The sequence below is a fragment of the Penicillium cosmopolitanum genome (assembly GCF_028827165.1).
Source record: "Penicillium cosmopolitanum strain IBT 29677 chromosome Unknown utg000008l:1.0-4398992.0:1.0-4402845.0, whole genome shotgun sequence".
Lineage (NCBI taxonomy): Eukaryota > Fungi > Ascomycota > Eurotiomycetes > Eurotiales > Aspergillaceae > Penicillium > Penicillium cosmopolitanum.
In genome coordinates, this window is record NW_026622678.1 from 2481276 (window position 1) to 2498153 (window position 16878).

The 16878-nt window shown below is 50.5% G+C and overlaps 6 protein-coding genes across 6 annotated transcripts; 2 read left to right on the plus strand and 4 right to left on the minus strand.

The window, feature by feature from the left end:
- Nucleotides 1–140: 140 nt before the first annotated feature.
- Nucleotides 141–809, minus strand: N7509_007504 (uncharacterized protein; the record flags this gene model as incomplete). The annotated part of the gene is made up of 1 exon (XM_056632141.1): nucleotides 141–809. The coding sequence occupies one exon, from the start codon at nucleotides 807–809 to the stop codon at nucleotides 141–143; it is 669 nt and encodes a 222-aa protein (XP_056487692.1).
- Nucleotides 810–1988: 1179 nt separating this feature from the next.
- On the minus strand, nucleotides 1989–8527 carry cch1 (calcium channel protein CCH1; the record flags this gene model as incomplete). Its single annotated transcript, XM_056632142.1, has 5 exons — nucleotides 1989–3551; nucleotides 3617–3786; nucleotides 3846–6876; nucleotides 6937–7710; nucleotides 7772–8527. The coding sequence occupies 5 exons, from the start codon at nucleotides 8525–8527 to the stop codon at nucleotides 1989–1991; spliced, it is 6294 nt and encodes a 2097-aa protein (XP_056487693.1).
- A 667-nt stretch (nucleotides 8528–9194) lies between these two features.
- On the minus strand, nucleotides 9195–10527 carry N7509_007506 (uncharacterized protein; the record flags this gene model as incomplete). Its single annotated transcript, XM_056632143.1, has 4 exons — nucleotides 9195–9747; nucleotides 9817–10279; nucleotides 10338–10380; nucleotides 10477–10527. The coding sequence occupies 4 exons, from the start codon at nucleotides 10525–10527 to the stop codon at nucleotides 9195–9197; spliced, it is 1110 nt and encodes a 369-aa protein (XP_056487694.1).
- A 633-nt stretch (nucleotides 10528–11160) lies between these two features.
- Nucleotides 11161–12413, plus strand: N7509_007507 (uncharacterized protein; the record flags this gene model as incomplete). The annotated part of the gene is made up of 2 exons (XM_056632144.1): nucleotides 11161–11781; nucleotides 11844–12413. The coding sequence occupies 2 exons, from the start codon at nucleotides 11161–11163 to the stop codon at nucleotides 12411–12413; spliced, it is 1191 nt and encodes a 396-aa protein (XP_056487695.1).
- Nucleotides 12414–12943: 530 nt separating this feature from the next.
- On the plus strand, nucleotides 12944–13987 carry N7509_007508 (60S ribosomal protein eL6; the record flags this gene model as incomplete). Its single annotated transcript, XM_056632145.1, has 3 exons — nucleotides 12944–13048; nucleotides 13401–13736; nucleotides 13835–13987. 3 exons carry the CDS (start codon nucleotides 12944–12946, stop codon nucleotides 13985–13987), a joined length of 594 nt encoding a protein of 197 aa, XP_056487696.1.
- A 1531-nt stretch (nucleotides 13988–15518) lies between these two features.
- N7509_007509 (sterol desaturase family protein) lies at nucleotides 15519–16691 on the minus strand (the record flags this gene model as incomplete). The annotated part of the gene is made up of 1 exon (XM_056632146.1): nucleotides 15519–16691. One exon carries the CDS (start codon nucleotides 16689–16691, stop codon nucleotides 15519–15521), a length of 1173 nt encoding a protein of 390 aa, XP_056487697.1.
- Between the last annotated feature and the right edge of the window lie 187 nt (nucleotides 16692–16878).

The following is a 16878-nucleotide window of genomic DNA, read 5'->3' on the forward strand; positions in this document are numbered from 1 at the left end:
TAAACCAAATGAAACACCCATGAAACACAAACCGCAACTCCAAACCCCAAACAGAAAATGCTGATCAAACAAAAGAAAAGAAAACCCCATCTAATACGGAGTAAAACGAGATAAAATGAAGTCAGGACCAAGACCCTGCCTTAAGCCCGCCCCTCCATAACTTCAAAAATACCCCCCATCACGAAGCGGGGCGACTGCTGCTGAGACGAGTGGTGTTGCATCGAATTTCGCTCAGTGGCACCGACACCGGCACTAGCCCGAGAGAAAGGCGACGGCGATGACAGCGGTGGTGATGCCTGCGCCTGGAGCTGGACCTGCGCCTGCTGGCATCGCGCATTCACATGTAGATCCATATCAACGGGTCGGGGTTCCATAAGATCAAGACCCTGTCTCTCAATAGAGTCACAGGTACAACGTGATCGCTCCTCGCTGAGAGCTAGGTCGATTGCTGAGGGGCGACGACGTACTACCATCATTGATGATCGGCCTCGTAGGACTGCGCAGGGAAGTACACTCACCCCGCAGCCGGGGGAGGGGCCACCAGCAGCAGTAGTGGAACTGGTAGGGGCGAAGTCATGGTTTTGATGACTGTCGCTGTGCTCGGTTTCGCTCCTTTGGTGGGTTGGGTGGAAGGAGAGGTTGAAGAGGTGGTTTGGTAGGGTCTGGTTTGCGGCTTGGGGGAAGGGTCGTAGGGTTGTGGTTGGTGAGGAGGGTGGTGAGGTTGTTCTTGAACTGGGTGGGCTTGAGGTGTCGCTTGTTTGTCTTTGATGGCGCGTGAGAGATGGGAAGGGTGAGATGAATTGGTGCATGGTTGTGAACGTGATAATGCGATTGGAATGTTTGTTTGGATTGTATTGGTTGGTGATGTAGAGTGGAATGTTTGAGTAGATGAGTTGAGTTGATATTCTCAATCCATGACAGTGCCAGTGGCTCGAATTCGAGGAGATCGAGAAGAATAAAAGAGAAAGAAAGCCATGGAGCCAATTTGGGCACTGTGACGAATTTCAATTGCGCAAGGACGGGGCTGCAGGGAGGTTGAGACAAGGCGGACGCATGCGGGAAACGGGGGGGGGGGAGGTGGATTGCCGAATGCGGATAACCCTAACTAAGTACCTTAAGTACAATTCTGGGTCTCCTGCGACCGATTCCCCTGGATTTTTACCAATGGCATTGTTTCCTGATCTACGCCAATTATTCCCCACTCATTCCATTTATTCCCGTCTGCCCGGTTCCGTCGTGGTGATGCTACAACTAGTCGTGGATACTATACTCTACGCGCATACTATCCAACCAATAGCGGCCCCACTGTTTCAGCCCCCCCGAGGGTTGGACACCGTTTCTAGTAATAACTAGGTTTGAAGCCACTTGTTTCCGGGGAAGAACTTCTTGGTATTGAAGGGTACTTAGTTACCCCGTACATAGTCGCTAAGTACAAGGGAATACCCTATCTAGGGGCTCTTCTCTAGGTAGAGATCTAGGTCAATGAGATTCCAAAATTATAGCTATAAGCACTGTAGTCAAATAATCGATGTACACGCCATGTTCTATTGACGAAACTGAAAATAATAACCGTGACGAAATGGTAAACCACGCCGTGCTATGCAAGATGACTCCGGATGGCAGGATCAAGGAGAGTGGTGGTGTAAGAGGTAGTGTACAACTCAGAGAAAAGGGGGGGTAAGAAAAAGTATCGGGACAAGAATCAATCAACCATCGGATACCTCGAGATGTCGAATCATTCGAGTATGCAAAGAATGTCCATGTAAAAGAAGAAAAAAAAAACAAAGATGCAATCTCCTCTTCTTCTCATATATCCAATATCTTCGTCCCCAATCGAAACATCATCAACGCATAGGATCTTTCCTTGGAAAGAAAAACAACAAAAAGAAAATGAAAATGAAAGGGTAAGGGTAAGGGTAAGGGTAAGGGTAAGGGTAAGGGTAAGGGAAGGGAAGGGAAGGGAAGGAAAGGAAGACGCAGAACCCGTTCTATTCAGACCGGTCACCAGATCGGTCCCCCGACCGGCGCTGCGTAAAACTTCGCCGAATACTCTCACCCCAGGCAGAGTTATCCAGCGAGTTCATAACATCCCGAACACTCATCGCGCTATTCTGCCGCGAATGATCGGCCGTACCCGATGACGGCGTAGCCGACCCACGACGCTCATCAACATCGAACGAGACCCGCTCTCCATACATATGCCGTGGGGTCCGCGCGGGGCTAAAGCTCGCCCAATCAGTCGGGGTATTACCGCCAGACGATCGGCCCGTAAGAGTCGTGTCCAAGCGAGGCAGATCGGTATGACGGCCGGTGGGACTGGACTCCGCTCTTCGGTGCAAAGTCGATGTCGGCGACAGCATCGGCGCGAATGGCGAGTCGGGACCCGGCTGCGTTTGCGGCGTCATTACACCTGATGGTGTCTCCTCGGGTTCTTCGCCTGGGTCGTCGACGAAGATTTCTGGCACTGTGAATTGTGGGATTGCTGTCATTCGGGCGCTCTTCTTGCGCTCGATGGCTCGTCGGAATTGTCGGGACCAGTATAGTGTGTCGAAGAAGCCGATCACCGTGTTACGGCGGACAGCTTCCTCCACGCGCTGGAGTCGCGCGCGACGACGCAGGAATTCTTCTAGTCGGAGACTCTTGCTGTCGCTGATGACGTTATAATGTGCGAGGATCATCAAAATCTGATGGAATGAAATGCCGCGGTCGATGTCGGCTGAAACGAGGACCTCTTCGTAGAAGGTGTTCAACCGCTGTCGTCGCTCGCGGATGATTTCGACTGGGATGCGGTCGATGATACGAGACAGCTTCTCGATGTCAATGCCCTCTGCAAGGTCTGATGGCTGCATCGGGTTCAGGGGGTTCAGGGATTCGCGTGATCGCATGGATTCGCGCGATCGCATGGGGAACGAGCTATGCAGTGAGTGGACTGAATCTCGAGGTGAAGTCCTACAATGTTCGAGAATTTCTCCAACGGTGAATTCCCCATCATATACCCGCATTGCAAATATACCGGAGAGCTCTCCGAGGAGACGAGGGAACTGCTCTTTGGTGATGAATCCCGATCCATCCGGGTCGTAGGTCGCCCAAGCCTGCTTGAACCGACGGATTTCCTCGCGGCTGAGAACGTAAAGGCCACTGCTCCGCTGGTACACGTACGAGAAACTCTCGAAAATCAGAGACACGAACAGTGAAACGAAAATGTACATGCTGATCAAGTTCCATGCAATGAACAAACACCTAGCCCAGGCAGCACTGCCGCAGTCGTCATCAAGGAAATTGGGATTGTGGGTGCAAACAGGTGGTACCATGGTGGCATAGTCTTCCATAATCGCATTCCATCCTTCTCCGCAACTGCACCGGAAGAGTAGGATCAGGGCCTTCGGTAGGTCACGGAAGTTGATGTTATGAGTTCCTTGGCTGCCGAACTTGGTCAATCCGAATGCCTGGTTCATGGCGATACCGAAAACCAAGAAAAGGACAAACCAAGTCGCAAGCAGATTTCCGATCACGGGCAGACTAGCCGCGGCTGTCTTGAACAGCTGGTCAAGCTGATTGTTCCGGGAATAAGCAGTAGAGTGATGGCAACCAGGAAGAGCTTATTTAGTTCAAGCACAGCTTGGGTCCGGTAGGAGATATCCAGGATGGTGGTGACGAAGGCGCCGGGGACGGCGAGAAGAGAGTATAGATCCCATGAGCTCCGGCTGAACCGATGCCAGCCAAGGCCGATTAATCGAACGATCACGTTTGCGATATAAACAAACATGAAGATGAAGAAGAAGACAGCTAGTTCTCGTTAGCAAGAAGATAAAACAGTCGAGAGGGATCGATGAGAAGGTACTCACATCTAATCAGTTCCCATAACTTCGGCTCGGGGTAGAACTCTAGTACTAGAAGGAGCAAATGCACAACGAGAACGCAAGTCACGAATCGTGCCCATCGACCATGCTTCTTCACCGCAATCCGGTAACACCACTGACGCCACTTCGCGCTCTTCTCGTTGAATGACCGCTTGGAAGGCGAAATCTGCCGAAGCAACTTGCGCAATTCCAACCAAGAACGTTGTTCAGCTGTCAGGAAAGCAACACCCGTTTGTTCCGTGTAATTCCGCATAAACACAGAAACAAACAGTGTCAGGACGAACACGGCGCCCAACAGGTTGAAAACGACGAAGAAGAGGCCATTCTCCGGTGCCGCGCCATCTTGAGGTTGTTGGCCAATGCCCGTAATTTGCATCACGCTATCTTGGACATCGATCCAGCCTTCCTGAGAGACAATTTGGAAAAGAATGAAGAGCGAGTTGCCGAAATTGTCAAAGTCGTAGTAGGGATTCGCTGCGACTCTTGGGGCTAGAACAGCCCAGTTGGATGGCGTATTTTCAAATTCGTTGACGCAGTTACCCAGATCCCCAGAGAGGTTGCCGTCATTGCATTGCACCAGCTGTCCACTGAACAAGTTGACACCGTAAATAGCAAAGGGTATCAAGAAACTCAACGAGACTGCAGCTGCGGAAATAACTTTCCATCCACCAACGATGATGACGGAGTGGAAGGTATCCTTCGCGCTGTCACTGACATTCAGAAGTCGGAGAGCCCTCAGTGCCTTGAAGGCTCCAATTGCTCGAGACACGCTCCAGTCATGCTTCAACGATCCACCAACGTTGATCCAAAGAGTGATCAACACCACACCGTCGATGAAACCCCATGAACTTCGGAAGTATGCATTGGGGGTCCAGAAGAAGCCATCAGCGACAACCTTGATGATAGCCTCGCACGTGAAGATAATAGCAAATCCCATATCCGTGTACACGAACCAATTGCGATTAGTGCGGAAATAATCTCGCTGGTATAGCGGTGTCGTAATACAAGCGAGAACTACCATAGCCACGATGGCCGCGTAGATGAATGCCGAGAAAGCGTACCAGACTGGTTTGTACGGATCCACACCCTCAACTCGCTCGTGGCCACGTCCAGGTCCGACGATCCGTTGGCATAACTTGCGGACTGGATGAGACGGCGCGAAGATGTACAGTGATTTGTTGTAGTTGGGATGATCGACGAGATAATTTCGCTGGGCTCGCTTTCTCGCCTCCGCCGCTGAAACAACTTCTTTGGCCATTGTCCTAGGGTCAAGCTCTTCATATGCTCGGGAAAATTGGAGCTTGGCATAGAAGGGGTTCGGCTCCCGTCCCATAACGAGAGACATGGCCTTGGTATAAAGTCGTGAGAGTGTGCCTGGCTGAACTACCTGTGCGTTCGCGCCGTCGGCCAGTGGCATCCCACTGGCTCTACGTGCATTATTAGGTCTCTCTCCTTCTCCATTCCCCTCTTCTTCCCCGTCTTCTTCTTCGTCAAGGAATTCGCGGACAACGGCGTCTTTCAACAACATTTCCAGCGCGGCAGGTCCATGGTCCAACGGATCTTTATAACGATCCGAGTCCCGACCTAATCGAAGAATTTTCGAAAGGGCCAGGTTACCCTGAGTTGCACTGCCGACATGCTTTTGCTCTAGGAAAGCCCGCACCTGCTGCAGTCGCTTTTCGTCTTCAGAAACATCGAAACTCTCTTGAATGACAGCAATAAACATGTTTAATATGATAAAGTTGGAGACGATGAACCACAGGATGATGAACGATGCGGAAATCCAAGCAGTGTTGAAATGAACGGTGTAGGAGGTTGTGTTATACAAAATTTCTGTCCAATTCTCACTCGAGAGGATCTGGTACATGCCGAGGAAAGAGTTGTAAATGTCACCGAAAGTAATGGCGACAGATTGACCATCGGCCTCATTGGGAATCTGGCTTCGAAATAGCTGCGTTGCGAAAATGGAGGCGAGGAATGTCATCAAGAACAAGAAGAATATCAAGTTGAGCAGACCGACAACATTGCGAAACACAACCATGATAAGCTTTCGGGTGACGGGAAATGCCATAACAACACGGTAGGCACGCAGAATTTGGAAAAGCGTGAGAACAGTATAAGGGCGACCCGAGTGGCGGATTGCGGGTATCTGGATGATGCATGTAATGACGACGAGGAAGAGATCGAACCAATTGCGACGACTCCGGTGAAACACACGCCAGTCCGAGCCGAAGCGTAGCACAATTTCGACGAGCATAATAAGGGTGATGACGGTCTCAGTGTTATCGACGAAGGAGCGGCGGTCGTCTGACATGCCAGAGCTCCTCAAAGCCTGAACAACGAGGTCAAAGATGATGAGCAGGATCCAAAACCAGTACGTCTTGTCGTAGAGCTTCTTGATGGTGCTTATTTTGCGATTGGAGGCTTCATCGTTCTCAACCTCGTCTATTTGCTGAACAGCGAAAGCGCTTCGCTTGCTCTCCTCTCGGATGACTTGGAAAGAATGAGTGATGACGGCAACCAGTAAGTTAACCAGCCATAGACTCAGAATGACCAGAGCGAAAGCAAAAAAGAGCGCAGAGGCCATGTAATCACTGTCGGTGGTGTAATATAGGAGATCGGTAAAGGTGTTGGAACTCATGATGACAAAGACCAGCTCGAGTGATTGCACGATATTATCGAAACTCATGGTCCCATTGTTTGGGTTTTCGCCTTCAATGCACATTGAACCTCGGGGGCAAATGTACCCTTTCGGCTTATGTGTATCAGCAGGAACACCCAGTGTATCAATCCATGACATCTCCTGGCCAGTTGTACTGTTAAGATATCCTCCGCAGAATTGTTCGGTTTGAGTGTAGTTCGACTGGCCCTCGGGGTCAATCCAGACACACGTCCTTCTAAAACTAGACTTGAAACTTTGGATTCCAACGATGGCGAAGAGGAGCCAAAAGAAGCAGATAAGAAAAGCGACATGAACGAGATTCGGAGCAGCACGTTTAAGACTTCGAAGAATTACCTGGTATGGTCAGTCAGAAAGTTCATCAACAATGGGTTGTATAGTAGGAGATTTCCTTACAGAAGTGCCGTTTGTGAGAGCAAGAAGACGCAGAATTCGAAGACAACTCAACATCTTGAAAATGTACAATTGGTGGGCTTTCTCCACGCCCTCCATGGAAAGGAAAAAGGATATCCAGAAGGCAACGATAGCCACAAAGTCTAGTCGATTAAATGAATGTCGCAGAAATGCTCTATGTGCAAGTCGAACACGGCGCTTTTGAAGAGGATCGTCATAAGTTGGGGTGTCCAGCGCATTCAACCCAGTAAATGTTCGAATGATAGATGACTGTGGTTCGCTTGGAAGAAATGAGACCTTCTTGGTGGTCGCCTGCCGGTGAGGAGTAATGAGGTTCCTGCCCTTCTCCGCAATTGCTTTCCTGATGCCCAGGGTGCGATTGAGAGTGCTATACTCCGTCGAGTTAAAAACGAAACCGGAGACCAAAATCTTTGCGCAGATCTCAAGGGTATAAAAGATGAAAATTATAAGAAAAACCCAGTCCAGGGGAGTCGCAGACCATCGTGCCGCGATAGGTTTGCTGAAGACGGATTTGGAGGATTCCACAATAAGTAGAATAGTTTGGATGATGATAATCAGGAGGACAAAGGGTTCTATGAATGGATGAACGAGGATATCGCAAAGCCAAAGTCGAAGTGGGTGATTCGGTCCCAGGATCCCGAGTGACCTGCCTCGGAATGGGTTGTTTAGATGCTTCCAGGCCGTTGATGAATTGCGCTTGTCTCGTCGGTCCTCTGCACTCAACTCCGGGCCAAAATCGACCATCGCGGGGGAGAACTGGAGGCCCCTCCATTCGCGCGTTTTTGTCCGACTCCTCCCTCTCGATCGATTGCTGTACGACCTCCGGTTCGTTACTCAGATTGACCACACGTTGCGACATAGATTTCACCATGGAGCTGGCTCGGTGGAGGGCGCCTCCAGTAGAAGGTGACAAGGAACGGGATCTAGCACTGCTACCACGTCCACGGCCAAGACCAAGACCATCTTCGACATGGGGAAGGTCATCACCCAGCCGAGAACTGCCTGCAGGATTTTCGCTACTGGGTCGTCCCTCCGATGCAGCGGCACCACTAATCGGTTGTAACCATCGAGGATCGGTTAATCGTGCATCTTCCTCGTCCGTCGCGGGAGGGTAAGGGGCGTAGGGGTCGGGGTCATGAGACTGGTACGTGTCCAAGGGCACATTATGGAGGTGATCGGATGCGGAATCGTTAAAGTCATGGTTCGCTGAGAGGCCAGCCGCTGAGGATCGTGAGTATGGCTCATCGAAGCTAATGCCAAAGGACATGGCCTGTGCGAGTTGCCCCAGATCATGGTGAGCGATATCCTCTTCGCGCGCATCGGCCGGTTGTGGGAAGGGATTCCTGCTCGCCGAGGGCGTGTCAATTGGCGAGTCCGCAGCCACGCTTTGATATTGAGTCTGGGGCCCCGTTCGCATCATCGAAGGTCGTGAGAAGATGCCACCCCCCGCGTTGTTGGCGCTACTTCTACCGCGCTCGTCGGCGGGGTCATCGTGTCTCGAGAGATCCTGAAGCGGGATCTGGCTTGAGGAGGGGCTGTCATAATCGCCAGGGCTCTGGCTATTGGGTGCCATCGTCAGGCAAGATTAGGGATTAGGGATTCGCAGACATCGCCAATTTTGCGACGCTGATGGGTCGAGGACGCGCAACGGGTGCGTAAACGAGTGTGTAAATTTGGGCGACAGCGGAGGTGACGAGGGCGTGGTGTGTAAGCGATGTGGAATGAGGGAAGAGGAGAAGCGAGAGAAGAGAGGATAGAGAGGACAGAGAGGACAGAGAGGACAAGCCAGCTTAGACCGAAGAGACGAGACAAGCCAAGCGCGATTGGGGCCGGCAGCTGAAGAAGAGCAAATCCCCCGTCGGCCGCAGGAACTAACGGGACTCCCCAGCGGCAGATGATTGGCCGATGTCTTCTGCCTTAGTCTCTTCGGCTTCGGTCTGGTGAGTTCGTAAGCTGATGACCTAGTCAATTACGAGTCCGTTCTACTGTAGTAATACTAGTTATAGTATTACATGCTATTACATGCTATTACTACTTTGTTATCACTTGATCTACACATTCTCCGGAAATCCAGCCCTACATAGCGAGATCGTCAAGGCTGGCTCGCAAAAAAAAAAACAATCCCAAAAAAGGTGTTGCCTGGTGGGGGGGGGGGGGGATATGGGGGGGATGTGTGCCAAAAATAGGTCCAAGTTGCAGCCATAAACAAAATGCATTTCTAGAAGTACGCTGTCTCACGTTCAATCCGTCTCCATCTCACCCGACTCGTCCTTCTCATTTTTAACATGTTGCCGAACGCCATCCAGGAACGCATCCACTGCATCTCCCCCACCAAGCGGTACGCCGCCTCGTCGCATAAACCCTCCATTGGCCACAGGCACCTGCAGAGCCTCGCTAATACTAGGCAATCCACCATCCCGTAAAGCAACGGTGAGACTAGCCAAACTCTGGATAAATTGTGGGGACCGGAGCACTTTGCGAAGAATATCTTTCTTTTGGGGGAGACCAAGAGATAACAAAGCCGCCTGGGCCAGCTCCGGGTCCGTGTCAGCTTCCGAGGCCTCCGCATTACCCTGAGCCAGCAGAAGCAATGCTGGCGGCAAGAAGTTCAAAAGGTGGTCAACCGCGGCGTCATCGGCGGTTTCGAGAAAAGGCAACGTAGTCGAGGGGGGAAGAAGGTCTTGCAAGGTCGTAGAAGGTCGTTCGGCATCCTGGGACTGGGACTGGCTTTGACCACCTAAGGACCGTAAAAAGTCTTGGACAACCGATGATGGATTTGAGTCGGCAGCTGCACTGTATTCGTGAAAGAAGGGAGGGTTAGAGTCATGATTCCAATGGAAGCGGGTAGAGATATGTACCTACGCTCGTCCACCGTCGGCACCGCCTTCTCTCGATTCCTGGCCCTCCTCGCGAACATCACCTCCGGTGGCGTCTGGTCCGGCTCCGCCACTGCTTCCGCCGTGGTTATGGCCTGGGTCGTGGTCGGTGCCTTCCACATCCTCCATGGTCTCATCGTCGTCACCGCCAGAAGATCGTCCTCGAGTGAAAGTGGCGATTTCGTGTTCCACGTCAACGTCTTCGCCCTGCAATAGAACATCGACAATCTCTCCGAGCTTCAGATCGCGCGGGGAGTAGTAGCTCAGGTCGCCATTTTCGTCTTGGGGCTGGGACTGCAGCCAGAATAGGTATCGTTGAGAGCTAGAAGAGAACTTGAGAACAAAGATGCGACCGTTCGTAGCATTCTTGCCAGAAGGCTTGTAGGGGGTGAAGCTTCCATCTTGAGGAATCATCATCAGATCGAGCTCGGGCTCATCGAGGGGGGGCGCTGCGGGGGCGCCAGCAGAAGTGCATGAGATCATCTTCGGAGTAGAGGTAGATATAACCAGGAGTCTGCTTGGGCTTCACGCTGGGAGGAGAGGTGGAGGTCTAGTAGGTAGTAGACAATTGGTCAGTGAAAGGTTCTAGTGCAGGCAGCCAGTGGAGGAATCGAGGTGGCCAGGCCAGGTCAGCTTCAACACATACATCGAGGTCGCAGATACCTGCTTTGAAGGTGATGACGGGAGCTATCGACATGGCGGATGGTGGTATTTATTATAGCAACCAGGAAAGTATGGTTCTAATTGGGGAATTAGGCCCGGGTGTATGACAGGGATGAAGATGGCGGGCACTGCAATGACAAGGTTAAGATTGAGAATGAGATTGCGGAGAGGAGCTTCTGAAGGATAACGTCAGTTGGTTGGTTGTTTGTGCTGAACAGCTGACCTGCGCCTGCGCTTGCTGCTTCTGTGGACTCCCGTATTAATTGCTGCCTCGGTGCCTTGGTGCCTCTATGCCTTCTGCCTATGGCAGCCAACGCCACTACACGCCACTACTTAAGTTCACTAATGAATCCTTCCAAGAATGCTGGTGTTTTTATTTACCTCGGGGCCAAAAAACCGATCATTCATTAATTTACTCAGCCGGAGGCTGGTGGTGGTTCTGAATTTACCGTAAAACCCCGCAAAACCCCGGCGCGGTTCTAGAGCCAACATAGATCTGAAAGTATATAAGGGAGGTGTGTTGGGTCAGCCTCGTATTTCTAACTTGAAGGTTTCGAACACAGCATTACTGCAGGTAGTAGTACAGGACTCCTACTACTAGTAAACGATTCTTTCTCCAAGAAAAATATTCCCTCATTCAAGTTCAAGTTCAAGTTCCCTCTACATAATGCCATCTCTCAAGGTCCTTATCTGCGGTGGTGGTTGTGCCGGGCCTGCTCTGGCATACTGGCTGGCAAAAACTGGCCATAACGTCACCATCGTTGAGCGCTTTCCAGTTCTGAGAGCCACAGGTGCCCAAATTGATCTACGTGGCCAAGGCATCGAAGTCGTGAAACGCATGGGTCTCAACGACATCATCCGGAGCAAACTCGTCGACGAGGAAGGCATAGCATTTGTCGACTTGAATGAAAAGATCGGAGCGACTATACTAGCCAACAAGTCTGGCAAAGGGGCACAAACCTTGACTTCAGAGTATGAGATTATGCGGGGTGATTTGATTCGTATTCTCTACGACGCAACGCACCAAAATGTGAAATATATCTTCGGCACCACGGTTGAGAATTTCGAACAAGATGACCAGTCGGTCACCGTTCATTTCTCGGATGGCTCATCAGACACTTACGATCTTCTTATCGGAGCAGATGGTCAAGGATCGCGTATTCGAAAGGCGATCCTGCCGCCCAACTCCCCAGAGCCTTATCGCAAACTCGGAATGCATATGGCGTACTGGTTCGTCCCCCACGATGAGACAGACGACAATTTGAGCAGGAGCTACCTCAGCCCCGGGGTCGAATGATCATGCGTCGATCTCATAACGAGACCGAAACGCAAGTTTACTTCTTTCTCAAGGATGACTCCCCCGAGTTGTCAAGTATACATCGCGCTTCGGTAGAAACGCAAAAGGAGTTCTGGACTCGAAGGTTCCAAGATGCAGGGTGGCAAACTAGTCGCTTTCTTGAGGGAATGAAGACTACGAAGAATTGGTATTGCCAGGAGGTTGTTCAGGTCCAGGCAGACACTTGGTATAAGGGTCGGGTGGCTCTGCTTGGAGATGCATCGAGTTGTCCCTCGCCATTCAGTGGTATGGGGACAACTGCAAGTTTGGTTGGGGCATATGTTCTCGCCGGTGAGATCAATCGGCATGCAGACGATCTTCCTCGAGCTCTTGCAAGCTATGACGAAGTGTTCCGACCATTTGTGAATGAGGTCCAGAATATCAACATGTCTCTCATGAAGCTGGCTATTCCGGAAACGCGATGGGGGATCACAATTCTCCACTTTATTGTTTGGCTGGTCTGCTTGCTTCATATTCCTGAACTTGCCTCGCGGTTCTCAAAGGAACGAGATGGGGATTGGAAGTTGCCAGAGTATCCAGAGTTGAGCCAGAAGGAGGAGGAAATCAAGAATGTAAAGAATTAATATTGGGTATGCAGTAATTGGAAGGATAGATGGAAGGATGATGTCAGTAAACTCTTTAATAATACTCCACACTCTATAACCGTGTGAATGAATTTGTAAAAAGAAAAGACTAAAAAAGAAAAGTTTTCGTGACACCCGTTGGGTAGAGTAGATGAGTCCGACTCTGTCCACAATAAGGCTTGTAAGTGGGCCGGATAATCTTATCAGCTTCGTTCCATGATCAAGTAGCCCGGGTACCATACTCGTAGGTACGTACTAGTGCATGATTGAAATAAGAAATTACTTCATACTGTAACTATGGAGTTGGTTATGAGCTAGGGTAGGGTAGTCATAGTACGTACTAGTAGAGGACCCACCGGCATCGGCGCTGACTCATCGGCGTCGGTTCGGTTAACCCGTATCACGTGAGATAGGGCTCACACAATTGGGAACCCTCACCCTCAAACTGGACCCATAGGCGTCCGCACCGCACATCATCAACCTCAACACCAACCCCCAACCCGACAACCACCTACACCATCTTCGTCACCATGTCGGACGGCCAGACGAAGCAGTTTGGAAAGGGCCAGCGGACCGTGCCTGCCCAGAAGGCCCAGAAGTGGTACCCCGTGGACGATGAGTCGCAGCCCAAGAAGGTCAGCATACCCCGGGAAAGCACATGGACATACATCGAGAAGGAAATACGGACATGCGTCGATTACTGCGGATGGATGCGACACGACCTTCGAGTTTGTGGATTGAATGAAGCCACCGGAAAAGACTGGCAGTCACACATCGTTCAATGTTCAGTTCAATTCAACACCGCAAAATCAATTGACGATCGGTGAAATTCGAACCAACCACGATCTCGCACACAAACCAAGTCCAAGTCGCATTCATCCGAAGACAATCGATCCATGCTCGCATCGCCTCCTCGAATACTTGAGCCACGCTTTATTTTGGTGTTTGTTCAAATTCCAGTTTCTAACCTTTGATTTGTGTGTACAGGTTCGCAAGACTCTGCGTCCCGCTAAGGTCCGCGAGAGCCTCCAGCCCGGTACCGTCCTGATCCTCCTCGCTGGTCGCTTCCGCGGCAAGCGTGTCGTCCTCCTCAAGCACCTCGACCAGGGTGTCCTCCTCGTCACCGGACCCTTCAAGATCAACGGCGTTCCCCTCCGCCGTGTCAACTCCCGCTACGTGATCGCCACCTCCAAGCGCATCGACGTCTCCGGTGTCGACGCCAAGGCCATCGAGAAGATCTCTGCCCCTGAGTACTTCACCAAGGAGAAGAAGGCCGAGAAGAAGTCCGAGGAGGCTTTCTTCAAGCAGGGCGAGAAGCCCCAGGTGCGTTTTCACTGAGAATCTTCTAATCGGGCTACCCGATTTGAAGAACAACATGGAGAAATTGAACAAAAGACTAACATGGAATTTCCCATCTACAGAAGAAGGTTGTTGCCTCCGCCCGTGCCGCCGACCAGAAGGCCGTCGACCAGTCCATCCTCGGCAGCATCAAGAAGGAGGAGTTCCTGAGCTCCTACCTCGCCTCCACCTTCAGCCTCCGCAACGGTGACAAGCCCCACGAGATGAAGTGGTAAAAAAGTGCGAAGCGGCGGCCGCGGGTTCGGTAGATTAGTTGGGGAGGACTCATCTTTCAAAAACGAGGGGGCGGCTCGATTGCAAATCGGCAATTCCCCTCGCGTGGATGGGAGGATTGGGTTTCACGAATCATGTAACTCCATGCGGAGAAGTTCCGTTTGTTAACAAAACCATGCTCTTCGCTTTTTTCTTCTTAGGAACTGCGGTTTTTTAATCTTCGGACACCCATCCAGCTGTGTTGTTCTTTCAATGTTTCAAAAAAAAGAAAGACCGTCTCTTTTTCTTTTTCCAAATCCCCCCCATTTCCTTCCGCGCGTGTGTGTCGATTATTACTCGCATGACTCCCTTCTCTTTCTCTTGCTGGAGAAGGGGGGACCAAGCCGTGATGATGTGAGAAGGACCTTCAAGAAAAAAAAAATTTCAAAAATATCCCGATCCAGCTTATCCGCTGGATCTCTTTTCTCTTTTTTTATGTTTAGTATGACATACATCTTCAATTCCCAGGTTCAGGCGGCAATACAAAAATTGGGTACATTCTATAAATTGTCCTGGCCTTGGTCATGTAATCATACTAGTACTACAGGAGTTTACTTGCCAGTGGGCATGTGGCCAATAGAACTACAATAGAACAAATGGAAGTCTAGATCGGCAATTTACAGGTCGAATTTCATTTGTGCGGTCAAACGACGTAATTGGTCCGGGGTAGATCTGCCATGTGCTACCAGTATACCCCTTGCTCGGGCGATACTATACCCTTCTACTTCCAGTACACTCGATCTATGACTAGTTGTTAGAATAAATCATGGATTCAATGATTATGCTTTTCAGTTCCCGCAAGATCCATGGATCTGTTGAGTAATTGGTTTTTCAAGCCAATTTAAAGCACAACGGGTCCACAAACTCCTACTACCTGCCCTGGCAATAGGTACAGGACCCCGGATATATATCCACATCAAAAATTCGAACGATCAAATTTATATTCAAAACCTTGGAATCACCTAGGTAGTACCATTTTGATACGATATTCAACATTAAATTCGGTCTCGATATATATACCACGCTCAAAACCAAATCATATACTGGTATCACTAAAATTAACCAATACGCCTCTAAACCAAACAAATCATTTATCCATCCATTCCAAATTTCATTTACCCAACACCGGGATCGACAAAAACCTTCGTTCCAACCCTGGAAACGCCCAAACTAGGACCGAGCAGCATTATAGGTAGTATCTTGGGTCAAGACATGACTCTGAAGATGCCATCCTCCACACATTAGAATACGAGTGAACCGCCGAATTTTACCATTTCCAAGCAGGATACAAACGATTCCTCAATGCAGTAAATCGCAACAAAGAAACTTGAACTAAAAGTGGGCGGCCCCATAAGGTGGACGACGTTCTCGTTCAACTTCCCCTCCTCGAGACGGAGATTTTGATGTTCTCCTCGATCGATTCGGAGAATACGCTCTCTTCGAGCGTAATGGGGACCTAACCCACTTTCCATATCCAACTTGAATCCATGATGGCTATGACCTTCTCGACAGAGTCCCGCCCGTACTAACAGTAGGGCCCCATTTCATCGATTTACTACCACCGCCCTTTCCACCCTTACCACCACCACGCCCACCACCACCCGAGCCCAAGCGCCCATGCCCAGAACCCTCATTATAATGATCGTGATGATGATTATCGTCATCATCATCATCATCACCAGTACTGTTATAAGTCCCAGCAAGCAGATCCCAGAAACCCCAGGGCGAGTAATTACAATGACCGTCGTCGTCGAGATGCCTCTCGACGCGAGCACCAATGCCCCCCAACCCAGGAATCGGGTAAAATAATCTATACCCGCAATGGGAGAATAGTTCCTCGATCGAGATGATCGCCAGATAGACGAAGAAAACAAGTGCGTGGAAGCGGAATAACGCGGGGGGGAGATACATCGGAATGAACTTGTGAATCAGGTAGGGAGGGGGTGGTCGTAGTGCGCTGTGAGCGGGTATGGAACCCTGAGGCAGTGGTGCCAGGTTCCGTGCCTCCAGGAGATGAACGGAGACCTTTCGTTGTGGAGGGCGAAGCGGTGCAGCAGATATGACAGGAGCTATAGAAGCGGGAACATCAGTAAGGTTGATTTGGGGTTGAGGTTGATTTTCAGTATAAAGCTTGAGGAAGAATTCTGCTGCTTTAATTTCAACTTCAATTTCAATTTCACTTACCCCACGAAGAGCTAGCCCAAGTAAGAGGTGCTTGGCCCATGTTCCCGGGAAAGGCAGAATTGATGAAACCTTGAGCATAGTTTTCCGGCCAAGAGTGTGGCGGAAGAATAGCTCTAGCGTGCCTTGCAAAACGATGCTAATAGCAAGATTGAGTAATGACCACCCGGCGACCTTGAATTCCCTCCGTCGGAGATTGAGTGTCTTCCTACCGCCAGGCAGACCCTCGACGCCTCTCCTCTTGAACACCGACGCCGCGGCTGGCATGAACATGTCGAAGAGGAACATGACGGTAGAAGGCAGGGCGAAAAAGATGACGCGCACAATTACGGTGCCGAGTATCTCAACTCGAGTCGGGGAAAATGAGAACACGAAGGTTGTCCATGTTAGCCAGAAAAAGGCGGCGCTGAGGTTGGTGGTCCAGTTGAACATGAAGGGCAGGAGGAACACCATCAGGAATGATAGCGAGAATATCGAGTTGAACATTATGAAGATTTATGGGGGCGACCCAAGACTAGTGGTGATTTTTGAATGATTCGTACAGAACAAAGAAAGTGTGTTGTAGTCCTCGAGCGCTTTGAGCCTTTCGAGTCCCAGGTGGACGACCCAGGGTCGCGATGAAAGGCCTTTGCGGCAGTCAAAGGAAAGTGCAGGTGATTTGAAATTCCCTTGA